This window comes from Pholcus phalangioides, unplaced genomic scaffold, assembly GCF_987345545.1.
Source record: "Pholcus phalangioides strain wild (caught in Gottingen) unplaced genomic scaffold, Ppha-v1.0 ptg000007l_1, whole genome shotgun sequence".
In the NCBI taxonomy this organism is placed as follows: Eukaryota; Metazoa; Arthropoda; class Arachnida; order Araneae; family Pholcidae; genus Pholcus; species Pholcus phalangioides.
In genome coordinates this window covers 18714566-18729108 of record NW_028301600.1, presented here as the reverse complement: position 1 = coordinate 18729108, position 14543 = coordinate 18714566, and the positions used below count along the sequence as shown (strand labels likewise).

The window sequence follows — 14543 nt, the reverse complement described above, 5'->3', positions numbered from 1 at the left end:
AATTTTTCATTTGCTTAATTCGAGGGTTCTACAAGTAGAGTAGTCATTAAAACTTCTGCCTGGTTGAAAAAAAATAATTTTGTATACTACTTCATGGTCATGAACAGTAACTAACAAAATTATAGTGCACATTTTGTGTATAGGTGAAACAACAGTTTGCATAACAAGCAGTTGGGTACATAGACCTATTCTAGGTTTTGTGACTTTGATGATACCCAATAGCATTCAATTTTCTTCTGTATTTTTAGGACATGCAGAGGCACAAACAATATTTACAATGCTCAAGTAAAGAGCTAAAAATTAAAGTACTTATTTTTCAACATGTCTGTGGGTATTTCGACAATCTTTTGTTTTTTTTGTTCTCTATGATGGGTCCCTTTTATGCATTGGGGGCAGGGGGGAGCCATGCTTGTGAAGAATGAATGTTTGAAACCTCTTGACTGGCTTATCATTTTAGTAGCGTTTATAGGAAAGATCTTTCATTCTTTTCATGGTAAAAAAAAGTGGGTATTATCAACATCCAAGAGAGATAAAAATCTCATCTGTTAAGAGTTTTGATATTGTCTGTTGCAGAGAATGTTTTTAGCGTAACTCAGTTTCAGAAAGTTGTGTTGTTGGCATGATTTCTTGGAAAAGGAGTAAAAGAAAAAGAGCTAAAGCCTTGTGGTTAGACGCTGAACATATAATTTGTTTTTTTCCATGAGTATCGACGGCCATGAATGCAATGGCTCCATGCGAACTTCATACTTTAACTTTAAAATCAAAGGTTGAAATTTTGAAAAAAAAACTAGATTTAGGGAAAAATTCAGAGTGAACGCACCAAAAAATATGGAGTTGCACAGAACATCATTTCATCATTTGGTAAAAATAAGGAAAAAATTTTGTCAGCATTGGAATCTTATGAACCTAGCAGAAAACGCATAAGAAATCAGACTTCAGCAATGTAGAAGAAGCCACTCTTTTGTGATTCAAATCCGTTCGATCTCACTCAATCCCATTATCAGGACCAATAATTCAAGAAAAAGCAAACAATTTTACAAAAAGTCTCAATCATGGTGATTTCACTGCAAGCAGTGGATGGTTGACCCGATTCAAAGAATGCCACGGGATTGTTTTTAGGAAAGTTTGTGGAAAGAGCGTATCTGCATCTCAAGAAACTTGAAAATTTCAAGATTGATATTCTCAAACCAATGATAGAAGAGTATAAAGTTGCAAATGTGTTTAATTGTAATGAGACAGGTTTATTTTTTCAGTTTTTGCCTAACCGAACTTTGCCATAAAAGAAGAAAAATGTGAAGGATGTAAAAAATACAAAGATTGTTTGACAGTTCTCTTAGCAGCAAACTCTCAGATGAGACGGAAAAATTTAAATCATTAGTTATCGGAAAATCAAAAAAATTGCAGTGCTTTTAAAAATGTTAACTCCTTTTGTGGACTATGATGGCAACAAAAAGGCATAGATAAAATCAGAGATTTTCAAACAATGGTTGAAGAAGCTAGATAGAAAATTTTCAAGTGAGAAAAGTTTTACTTATTTTGGATAACTGCACCGCTGATATCCAAAAATATACTTGATTATTTTTCATGAGATAAATTTTTTTATACGTTTTGATTCTATTATGGAACAACCCCAAATAAAAATTAATGAGAATTACCATTTTATTTAATGGAATTGTTTGAATGTGCATAATTGCGTACGCAAAAGCGATCAGACAAAAATTTAGAGTGAAACCCCGCTAACTCAACATCTGCTTAAGTCGACATGCTTGTCTATACTTTTTGTGGTGTCGAGTTACCAAGAGTCTACTATATATATTGTCAGGAGAGCACAAAATAATTTTCTATGGTTGCTAAGACCTTATTTTGGCCAAAATTTTTTTTTAAATAAGTCATTTTGCTTTGGCTTGAGTCAATCTTACAGGATACTGAAATAGTGTGCTATGAAAAGAAAAATTTAATTTTTCATTTTTTATTTTATTGATTTTTTTTATTATGACATGATTATGTTATCTAAGGGGGTACCATCCTACTTTTTCTAATTTTTTGAGTGGGAGCCCTGAGAAAAGATCACAGAAAAGTCACCAAAAAGTCCCTGAATTTTGCTTTTGGTAGACACCCTCTTACTACTTCACCGCACACCACCTCCGGTCATATATCGTCGTACGGCAATTTCCAACCAGTGGAGTTGGGAGGGAAATGAAGGCTCTATCCATCGGTGGTCGCCCCAGGCTCGGTAGGTAAAGAACTTGCTTCTGATGTTCTATGCCTGGATTCGAACCCATGGACCTTGATGGTAACCTTCATAGTGGAAGACGATCATCTTTACCACTCGGGCACTGGTAGACACCCTGATATCATATCTCAACTTTTTACGGCATAGAGCAGGTGTGCCCAACCTTTTCAGTTTGTGGACCAGGTATGTGGTATTTCTGCTGTTCAGGGCCAGAAACTTCTATATATCAGAGATGTCATTGAGGTGGTATAATGTTTTGAATAACCGGAATTTTGGAAAAGGATGCATACAAATTTTGTTCATACGTCCTTTCCTAGTGCTAAGAAGAAAAAAGTAGAAAAACCTCCCCAACTTTTTCCCCTTTTTACCATGTATCATGAACGCGTGACCTTGAAAATGTGGTTTTACTAGTTTGTAGACTGTACGGTATCGATATACACAAAGAATAAGATAAGGGATATCTAGTTGCTTCCCTGAATGAGGGGCAGTGTACTTGTCAAATTTTGGAGTTTTTATTCCCCTGCGGATTTTCTCCCTTCTGGTTACATGACAGAGATTATGGTACTTTCTCGGCTATCTGCTGCCATTCAAAGACGGCGTCTATCCGGCATAAATTCTCCTTGTTCCCACAATATTGTGAATGCTCATTTTTTTTAAATCGCAAAGGATTGGAATGCCTGTTCAAATTGTGGAACTTTCCTGAGATCATGAAGAAAAAAAAAACCCAATCTGTAAAAACTCTACCTTGAATATCCACAGTTTTGTCACAGTTGCCATGGCGATCTCACAGACCTACACCACAAATATGTATATATTAAACTATAAATGCACGCATTACCAGTTTGGAGGATAGATGTAGGGTCGCAACTGGGAGGGACAGACAGGTCTAATGTCCTGGGCTCTGGACTGGGGAGGGGGCACCAAATTCACTGCTTCTTTTACATTACATGGGTGCGCCAAAATGTGTTTGCCCATTTGAGAAAGTATCTAGTTGCAGCGCTGGATAGATGGCACCACCTACTGAACACAATACACGCCAAATGTTGGGCACACACACATAAGCACATTTAAGTTTCTCCAACACAAATCTGACATAGCTCCCATATTCAGGTGTGAAAATATGTGGCAGTTGAATGGTGACAGATCAGAGTTGTGGACCATCAGGTAGGGAAAAGAAAATCATTCCACCAAGAAATGGCTTTGCAAGGATTTATATGAATAGGGAATCAGAAGATAAGTGTCTGAGAGAAGAGAGAGAATCTAATTTGCTTTAAATTTGATCAGAAGCTATTGAAACTGCTAAGATTTTTTTAACGAAATGTAAAATCAATCAGAAGGGAATTTATAGATTTATTTATTAGTAAATATATAAATGTGTGCCTTCAACTGTTAATTAAAGTGGATCCCGCTGATAACGTTTTTCAAAAACTGTCATAAAAACGTTGTAAACAGGAAAGCACTTTAAACAAGAAATCTTAATGAGAATTACTTATTGTTAGAACCATGAAAATAAGTTATACTAAGTGGAAAAACGTTCTAAATGGGAGGAACATTATAAGCAGGATCAACTGTATATTTATGTTTTAGATTTATTCCGTGTGCGGAATTCCATATGTTAAATTCTCTGTGAATGAGCTTCTGTGCAAGCTTTTCCTACTAGTAGACAATGAAAGTAAATAAACCTTTGGATAGAACATGTGTGTTTTTAGAAATAAATTACTTGATTCATAGATACCTTCTTCTCCTACTCAGAACATTGCCCACCGCTCAGTCTCAATGAAAAATATAAGCAGATAATCAAAGACCTGGGGCATGCTGGAAGAAAATTCATAGAGGTACCAGTGAATTAATGGAGGGTCATAATTTTTTTCAAAATACATTTTTTTGAGAGGAACCCGCTTTCACTCAAAAAGGAACCAGATTTTGCAAATAACCTGGGTCCCGGGACCCAGATAAATTAGAGTACAGAATACATCTCTATATATGGTGACGATATCACCTGTATTTTACGGGACATTCCCATAATTTTGGTCATCCCAACATTTTCATAAAATGTCCTATTTTTCCTCCTTATTTTTTCAATATTCTGTAATTGGCAATTTAACTTGCATTCAATAATTTTTTTGCATAATTGACAGTATTTCTCATGAATCCCGATTTCCCATATTTTATGTAGGAAATATGTTCATCCTAGGCTTTTATCGTGTTTATCTATATCATGAGTAATAAATTAACATACTGGCAAACTGGTTTTAGAAAATTTTGCGTGAAAAGAGAAGAGGGAAAAAATACTCCAACATATATTTCAAACTATTTGTACAGTTTAAAGGTTGATAATCTAATCTGTAAGATTTAATAGATACTTGTCTTTTCAGGTGTATGGTGAAACATCATTTGAATTTATAACTCAGATGATCACTGAAATTGATATTGTCGAGGAAGATGTATTCATTGATTTAGGAAGTGGTGAGTAATAGTTATAGAATTCTTGAAGCAGGAGAGGAAAAATAGAGCCGTTATGTTTTTTAGGGCTAGTAACTCCTCCTCTTATTTGTTTACATATTTAAAAAATGGTTTTTTAAAGGTATTGCAAAGTATATGAAAAATAATGCATTTTTCTTAAATTTTATATATTTTTAATTTGCTAAATGAAGCAAATATATAAGGAATACATGAATGTAAAGTAATAAGAATCTTCAAGTTTTGAATTATAAACAATAAATTAAATGCATAGTTTATGAAGCTATTTTGTAGAAGTGTCAATGACTTCAACACAACTTAAAGATTTTTTTTTTCTTTCAAAATTTGATAAGAAAAGAGGTGTCTTTGTGAGAAAAATTCTAAATGCAACTTGTAGGAACATGGTCCTTGTTTTTTTTTTCATATCGTCTTCACATTATATATAAATATTTTATATGGCATTGTGGCGTGGCATTATATATATAAAGTTGAGGCTCATCATTGTGGCAACATAGGAGATATGATTGAAGTATTTAAGATTTTGAAGGATATTGATATGAAAGATTGATATGCCATCATTCAAATGCTTTGACTCTGGGAGGGGGCAGCAGCAGCTTTGATTAGTTACGGATAATTCCCGGTTAATTTGTTGCAAGCTTTTTTTTCCTGTTGTAAATGCATGGAATAGCTTACTAAGAAAACACTAACGAATAAGGCCAATGTATGTAATATACAAAATTCCTAATTCATTTCAACACAAGTGGGTGCTGTCTTTAGAGAAAAAATATATAACCACTAATCACACACACACATGCTGACAGAGACTGCTCAAATTCTCACTCGCTACGTCATTCTGACCATGATGTTTAAAGTGAACAGACCTACTTTTTCCACTGAGCAACTGAGAGTTAAGATTTAGTATCCAACCCAAGTGGAATCCTCTGTCAGTGTGATTAATGGTTTTATATTTTTTCTCGTAAGACAACACCCACAGTGTGTCGAAATGCATTGGAATTTTGTATTTTCCATGTATTTGTCTTATTCGGTGATTTCTTTGGGTTAAACCATGGTTTAAACCTTGGTTTTAACCAAGTGGTTTTTTTCAAAAAATCAAATAAAAGTTGCCTAAATATAATTTTTTTCCTTGAAAAATATTATATTGGTTCATTATTAGCCAAAATGTTTTATTTTTACCCCATTTTATATCCTTGGGGACCATTCTGATGGTATATCTTTAAATGACACAAGATTTTATTAGTGGTTTTTTTCAAAAAGTCTCTAAGTGTCAGAATGTATATATATTTTTCACATGAAGTATCTTAGTTATTTAAAGTTATATACAAAAGCCAAAATTTCTCATTCTTACGACATTTTCTAACCTTTGGCTACATTCTAATGCTCTATCTTTAGCAAATTCATGAATAAGGATTGCATCACACATCTAAATGTAGTGGTGTATTATCTCACAGGGTTTCTTTTTCTATTCACAAAGAAGCAGCAACAGTAGTGACACCATCATGCTAAGGGCATGTTGTCCTATAATCGAATAAAGACCCCAGCTGTCCTTAAAGGACAAAGACCAGTGTACTAGTAGTTACATTACCTCACATACATTTTCATTTTCTTTCCCATAAGAAGTAGCACATCTCCTACTGTATATCTTTCAGTCTTAATATTCAATAGTTGTTTTTTTTTATACTTTCACACTGTTAAGCCCAGTTAATCAAGGTTCTACCGTATAGTAGTAACAGATTTATGAAAAATAATCAACTATATACAGGGTGATTATAATTTAAGTTTTGATTCCAAAACTATACAATAAGTACTGATCGGAATGACTTGAAAATTTGCATGGATACTCCTGAATCAATGGAAGTTTCTATCGCAAAAGAAAAAAGTGCAAAATGTGCAAGTAGATGATGCTGTACTTGGCCAGCAGTATAATCTATTTTGTGCAACCACATCATTTCAGCACTTCCACAGCATCAGTGTGTGGATAGAACTTCTATCAAGATGCACATTGCAATACCAGCAAAGCAGCTGCTGAAGACCCATTTTGACAGGATGCACCTTAACCTTTGCAACTTCTGGCTGTGGGAGGTACCTCAAAATGTCATAAACAGTCGTCAGATTGCAAACTTTGGTCATTTGCAATCTCCAGCACATCCCCCTATATGTTAGAAGTTCCTCAGGAATGTTAACCTGGGGGCGCGTTTGATTTAATAAAAAGCTGAATTGCAAGCACATCCACATCATAACCATGGCATACTCTGCTCTGTTGTTAAACAAGAATTTTTGTGCTTTCAACTTCATAGCCAGAACACTGTGGACAACATATTTAACATTTCTTAAGTAAGTTGTAGTTATTTGTTCAATTACTTCGTTTTTTGTGATGTTTCCATGAATTATTAAATTGTGCAATGCTATAATTAAGTTATCATTTTGCCATGGCTGGCTATCGTTTCCATTCTGCAAACAAATTTCCCACATGTTTGATGATGTCATTAATTTTACATTTTTAAGTATTTTTTTCCTTTTACCAAATAAAATTGCATTCTTTCAGGAACATTCATGTAAATTTTCAAGTGATTCTGACAATCGTTCTTTTTTTACAGTGTTTTGAAATCAGAAACTTAGTTATAATCACCCTGTATATCGTAAAGCATTATTTATGCTTCATTAAATACATTATATTCGCCTAATTTTTATTACTTTTTGCAAAATAGCTTCCTAATCAAGTATACTGAAAGTAACTGGAGAAAAACCTTTATATATTATATGATATGATTAATAATAACATTAAAAGAATTTTCAAACACAGTAATCCATTGAGTTAAGCAAAAAATAATTAAATTGCAAAAGTTGGTTTTTGTTAAAATGTAAGAAATATTTATTGATTAATTAATATGAGAATAGTGTTAATTACCATTAATAAACATTTTATTTTAATTAATTATAAGTTTCAATGATTTTTCAGAAATTTTATTGTTTTAATGTTAATACTATTTAAAACAAAAAAACCGGTTTAAACCAAAAAAAAAACCCCCAGTTTTTTAATTTTTTTTACCAACCCTGTGCTAGGGGCAGGTAGTCTTATAATCCAAAGAGACCAGTGTACTAGTAGTTGCATTACCTCAGACATTTTCTTTCCCATAAGAAGTAGGCACATCTCACACTGTGACATTCAATAGTTTTTTTATACTTTCACCATTAAGCCCCGTTAATCAAGGTTCTACTGTATAGTAGTAAAAGATTTATGAAAAAAATATATAATTAGCTATATACAGGGCGATTATAATTAAAGTTTTGAATCCAAAACTATGCGATAAGAACTACTGGTCAGAATTACTTGAAAATTTGCTTAGATACTCCTGAAGCAATGGAAATTTGTTTGCAAAAGAAAAGAAAAAAAATTGCAAGTAGAGTGCAAAATGCGCAGGTAGATTATGCTGTACATGACCAGCAGTATAATTTTTTTTCTGCAACTGCATCATTTTGGCACTTACATGGCATCAGTGTGTGGATAACAGAACTTTTATCAAGATGCACATTGCTACACCAGCAAAGTAGCTGCTGAAGAACCATTTTGACAATATCAGGATGACACGACACCAAACCATCACCTTCACCTGACCTTAACCCTTGCAACTTTTGGCGGTACCTCAAAATGTTATGTATAGTATTGTGCAAACTTTGGTGAATTGAAAGCACACCCACATCATTAACATGACATACTCTGATCTGTTGTTGAACAAGCATTTTTGTGCTTCCACCTCATAGCCAGAACACAGTGGACAACATATTTAACATTTCTTGAGTAAGTTGTAGTTTTTTTTTTTATTTCAAATAATTACAAAAACATAAAGTATCATTCATATACAAGTACAAAACAACCAAGGAGACATTAGTCCCATACTGGTCGTTACAATCAAAATGTCTGTGTATATTAAGATTACTACAATAAGTTAGAATTCTTGACAAATAAATAGAAAAATTATAATTAATGAAACACAAAAGTAAAAATATGTATTATGATGATAAGTGAAAAATAAACAACAGAAAACAAGAAAAAGGAAAGAGAGAAATGTAATTGAATTTAATATAACAATAGGTGGTGGCAAGATATATATAATTGGTGTGAATAATAAACATGTAACAGGGTTGAAGGTGCTGTGACGCTTATCCGATATGAGAACATGAATCAACGTATGCAGAATACAATAATGTACATTCGTGCCAATGAAATGCATTTGCAATTGTCTAAATTTTTCTGAACAAAAAGTTGGATGAAATTAAAAGTGGATCTCAATGTCCGGAATTTGGTAAAGGTGGGACTTGAGATTTTTTTTTAAACTCGAAAATGTAATTACCTCTTTAATCTCAATGGGAAGGGGGTTATAAAATTTCGGAACGAGAAAACTGAAATGTTTTTTGAGTATAGTTTTGTGAACTAAAGGTAGTGAATAATTGGAATTAAGGCGAGCGGATGTGCGGGATGTGTTTGGGGGTAAAGTAAAATTGATTCTTCTTAATTATCATTACTGATCTATAAAAATATAAGTAACGTAGAGGTAGGATCTGGAGTTAATGGAAGAGTTCGTTTGATGGAGTGTTATAATCATGTCAATAGCCTGATAATTTTTTTTTGTAGAGACAAAATAGGAGTAACATTAGATACAAAATCGCTTCTCCAGACTGATAGACCATACAGTAAATGAGAATGAAACATTGAGTAGTAGTAGGTTAGTAGAAAGGTTGTACTCACAATAAGGTTTGAGATGATAAAACTTGTATAACATGAAACGCAATTTAGCTTGTAAATGGTTAATATGAGAAAGCCATTTTAAATTCTGGTCAACATGAATACCAAGGTATTTTATCTTAGTTGTTTGTTCAAGACATTGACAGTTGCATTAATTACAATTAAAAAAATTTGGTTCATGGAGTTTGGTTCATGTTCAAGAGGTGGAATATTACGTAAAGAGAAATTAATAAATTTACTTTTAGAAATGTTTAACTTGAGATTATTATTAATAAAGAGTTTTGAATTATAATTATATCACTATTAATTGTTATGATAAGTGGTTGATAGCCTAATCTGTTCTAAAGTAAAGAATGACCATATGGTCTGCAAATGTAATGATTTTACCACTTATTTTAAGATTTCATAAGTCATTAATAAAAGTAATGAATAATAACGGGCCTAATACAGATCCTTGTGGGACTGCACTGATAATATTCATAAAATTATTGAAATGAGCATTACATTTTACTCTTTGAGTTCTGTTAGTAAGATATATGAGCGGAGAATGTTAAAACTGTTGCCTCTGATACCACAAGAATGTAATTTAGACAGCAGAACTCTGAGCGACACTATCAAATGCTTTCCTAATATCTAAGAAAATGCCTATAGTTTTTCGAGATAAATCAATATTTTTGTACACATTCAGTAAAGTTTAAAAGTACAGATTCAGTGTTTCTTTTTGGTAGAAATCCATTCTGATTAGAGGAAAAGAATTCACTGTGGTTAAAGAAAGAGTAAATCCTAGTTTTCAGAATCATTTCAAAAACTTTAGAGGTGGAGGGTAAAATGGAAATAGGTCTGTAGTTGTTCAAATCATTAGAATTTCCATTTTTGTAAATAGAATAACTATTGCACCTTTTAGAAATTCGGGAAATTCCCTCTTTTCAATGCAATTATTAATTACAGTTGCCAAAATTTGAAGAATATTGATAGGAAAACTTTTGAAAATATTTGTAGTTATACTGTCAAAACAGGAAGCAGAATTTGGAAGTGATTTAATTATTTAAGATATTTTATAACTGATCAGTAGGCATCAGAAAAATATATTTGTCATAATTGTGTATATATCGTTTAAAATTATCATTTTGTGCCTGTTTATGTTCTGAAATATTTGCAAAATGGGTATTATAAAGTTATTAGCTAGTAATTGGGAATTTGTTTCTGAGGGCATTATTTTATTTTTGTTCTCTGATCCAAGTATTTTATTAATGAATTTCCAACGTTTAGCTGATGTATTGCAGTAAAAATTTAGTAGTGTAAAATTGTTTTTTGTTAATCTTATTTGCCTTTTGAGAAATTGTTACATTTTTATGAGCTTGTTGAATTGATAAATCATACGGATACTTCCTAAATTTCAAGTAAAGTTTTTGTTTAATTTTGGTCAAATTGACTAATGCAGGTGTAATCCAAGGCCCTTTATGATTTTTTTTTGTTTTCTATATGAAGGTATTTTGTATAATTATTAATTACAGTCGTGAGATAAGGCTAAATTGATCAAAATTTAGCCCTGGGGTATTTTTCACAAGTGCAAAACTAATTTTGAAGATATGCTGAAATTCCGGTGAGATCTATTTTTTAATAATTTTTTTTACCATTAGCGGGTTTAGGATTAGACAAAAAACTTACAAGAGATTGGATAATGATCAGTTAGAGTAGTGGTGAATATAGCTGAGGAAATTTCATTGATTTTAATTGAGCAGCGAATATGAATGTGGCCTTGTAACATTGGAAATTAAAGGAGTGAAGCCGTGACTAGAGAATGAGTCCTGGTGTCTCAGGTACGACCCTGAAATGAAACGGCAAAGCATGGAATGGCGTGCTCCTGCATCACCTCATCGGAAAAAGGTCAGAGCAGAAAAATCATGCATCAAAACGGTGCTAATCACCTTTTTTGATAGTCAAAGAATTATCCACAAGGAATTTCTACCTGAGGGAACGACGATGAATGCTGCAAGGTACATTGAAATTTTGATCCGTTTCATGAAACGTCTACGCAAGGTACGACCTCAGTACGCACAACAAGGTTCATGGTTTGATGTTCACGACAATGCTCGCCCTCACACAGCCAATATCGTCAAACAGTTCCTGCCAAAAAAGGGGGTGGTGCAAATTGAACATCGACCATACTCGCCAGATTTCAATCTTCCAGACTTCTTTCTATTCCCACGACTCAAACTCGCTTTGAAAGGAAAGAGATTTGACGATATTCCTGACATCCAACGAAATGTGACGAGGCTTTTGAACTCCATCCCAAAAGAAGACTTCTTGCAGAGTTTCCAGGACATGTATAGGAGATCTCAGCGGTGCATAGTAATGGGAGGTGACTATTTCGAAGGACAGTAAGGTAACTTTCGTTAACATTTCATCTACGTTAATGTTACAGGACTATTCACCGAACTTTATTGTCAGAGGTTGTATATATCTCAGCATAATTAAATTGCAAAAAGTTTGTTTTTGTTAAAATGCAAGAAATATTTATACATTAATTAATATAGGAATATTGTTAATTACATTAATAAGCATTTTATTGAAATTAATTATCAGAAGTTTGAATCATTTTTCAGAAATTTTATTGTTTTTAATGTAAATGCTATTTGAACCAAAAACCCTTGTTTAAACTGAAAAAAAAAATGTTTTTTTACCAACCCTTTTGGAAAGTCTTTTTAGCGCAATTTTTTCAGATGTTTGGAAACGCTTCAAACTGCAAGCTCAGATCTAATAAGCTGTGGCAGTAACCATTGTCTTAGTCACTGAGAGAGACAAAAATCAAATAAAATGGTCACATATCCTATAGTGGGAAAAGAGTAAAAATATAAAAAGGTGCTTAACTGATTTGATTTTTCTGTGTAAATCCTTAGGCTTTTTGGAGATTTTTTTTTGGCATAACAAAACAGACTTGCCAACTCTCTGGATTTAGGCCAGAGACTCCAGATTTTTTGCCCTTTCTCCGGATTTTAGCAGAAAATTAGCTTTGGAAGAAAATTTGTTTCAATTTCTTTTGGATTGAAATTTTTTAGATTCCCCCTGAGCTTTCACAATGTTGTGACATGAATGACCATGGTTGCTGTTGGGGGAAAACACCTATAGAGGGCAGCCATAGTTCATGAAACCTACCTACTCGGTTGAAGACGTCACTTTCATTAAGTAACCATAAAAAAATGTCCTGGTGACCACATTTAAGCAAACTGGCTATGGCATGACTTTGTTTACTTAACATTTATCGGCAACTATTTATCAGGGGATGGTTTTGGTTGCCAACATCCCTGTATAATTATTATTGTATCCTATTAACAACCACAGGCTAAACACAATAACAGAGGTATTGATTGTACACCACATGATGTGATTGTGTTACTACCGGAGCTTTTTTCATCGGCAGCCTTATATTTTGTGAAGTTTTTTTGTTTTCTCTGATCAAATGTCTTCAAAAAGAAAATATACAACTGCTTTCGAGAGTTACCCACGAATTATCCATCGTTGATGGAATCCACAATGATTATATTCTTCTCTGGGTCTAATCAGGACCTACCTGTCGGGGTGGGGGGCAATTTTTTTCAATAAATAAATAAATTATCAATTTTTTTGATCTGGTCTGCGGAGGGGGTTTACTCCCCTTTCCCCACAAGAATATCCATATTTCTGGATTCCAAAAGGAGTTGGCACATCTCTGTGTAGGTTCTTATTATGGCAAATATATGTCGTGCAAAAATACACTTGCCACATTTTCATGTAAATTGCCAGGTTTTTGTGAGAAAATGGCAGCTTTTTACCTTTTGAAGGTTGGCAGGTCTGACAAAAAGTTTCGTAATTTTCAATTCATTATAACCAAATTTTTAAGTATGTAAGTAAGTTAAGTAACCAAATATATTAAGTATTTAAATATAAAAAGAAGTATGATAAACATGTTGGGGTAAATCGAGAAGCTATTCATACTTAGAATAAGACAACCATAAGTATTCTTTATGGGCATTGTATAATATTTTATCATGTGTATATATTGTTTATAATGTTTCTAATCACATTTTTAATTGGGTTGCTTTATTTTTGAAATATATGGCATCCATATTTGTTATGGGCATCTTTTTCTCAGCCACTTCGCTGGGCATTTTGCCTGTTGTTGTGTTCTATTTGTATTTGTTGTATCTGTAACATTACCTCTTCGACATTTTCAAAACACCCATTATAAGCTGTATTTGTTTTATCAGACTTTTAAAGTACATTTGGAAGCTGAGCAGTTTCATACCTGAAATCTAACATTATTTGTCTGAAAAAAATTCTATTGAAAGTGATGTTTGAATTGCTTCTAAACTAAACTCAAACAGCTCTTTCAATGTACCAGAAATGAAAACATTTGAAGTGTACTTTGCATGACATTCTTTGGTACATATTTTATAAGTAGCTCACACTTTTTTAGGACCGGATTGCAGACGCAAGAAAAGATTTTATGAAATCAACAATGTCAAAATTATTATTTAATTTTGCAAGAAATGGTCACAGTTTTGGTTATAATTCATCAAAAGATAATTATTTGTGTAAAAGTTTGCTTCCATTTTACTAATATTTATACGTAAAATTATATATCCTGACAAATTTGACTTGCATGGTTATGATATGTTCTAACTATCATGTAACTTTGGGTATATTATTTCACAACATATGCTATGGTATGTTTTAAAAAATGTGTGTGTGTAATTATAAAATTACTATTATTGATGTATAATGAATATTATATATATTTAATATTATTCATAGTGAAGGTTCAGGAAAAACATGAATTATATGCATGTAAATTATATTGCATGAATTAATAATTAACAAATAAAATTTGTGTGTTGATGATAATGAAATGCTTCTAATGACCGATACATATATATTTTGATGTTAGGAGTTGGACAAGTAGTTTTGCAGATGGCAGCAACAACTCTTTGCAAGAAATGTATAGGCATAGAAAAAGCAGATGTTCCAGCCACTTATGCTGAAGTAATTTTAATTTGTTTCATAAAAAATTTTAAAACACATTAATTTTACTAAAATTATGTTTAAAAA

At 32.6% G+C, this 14543-nt stretch overlaps 1 protein-coding gene across 1 annotated transcript in view; it reads left to right on the top strand.

Annotated features, from left to right (window-relative positions):
• Positions 1-14543, top strand: part of gpp (DOT1 like histone lysine methyltransferase grappa) — a 126277-nt gene that overhangs the window by 20074 nt on the left and 91660 nt on the right. The window contains exons 6-7 of the mRNA XM_089232775.1: positions 4609-4699; positions 14383-14477. Coding sequence (XP_089088901.1) covers positions 4609-4699; positions 14383-14477 — 186 coding nt within the window. The remainder of the gene's footprint in view (positions 1-4608; positions 4700-14382; positions 14478-14543) is intronic.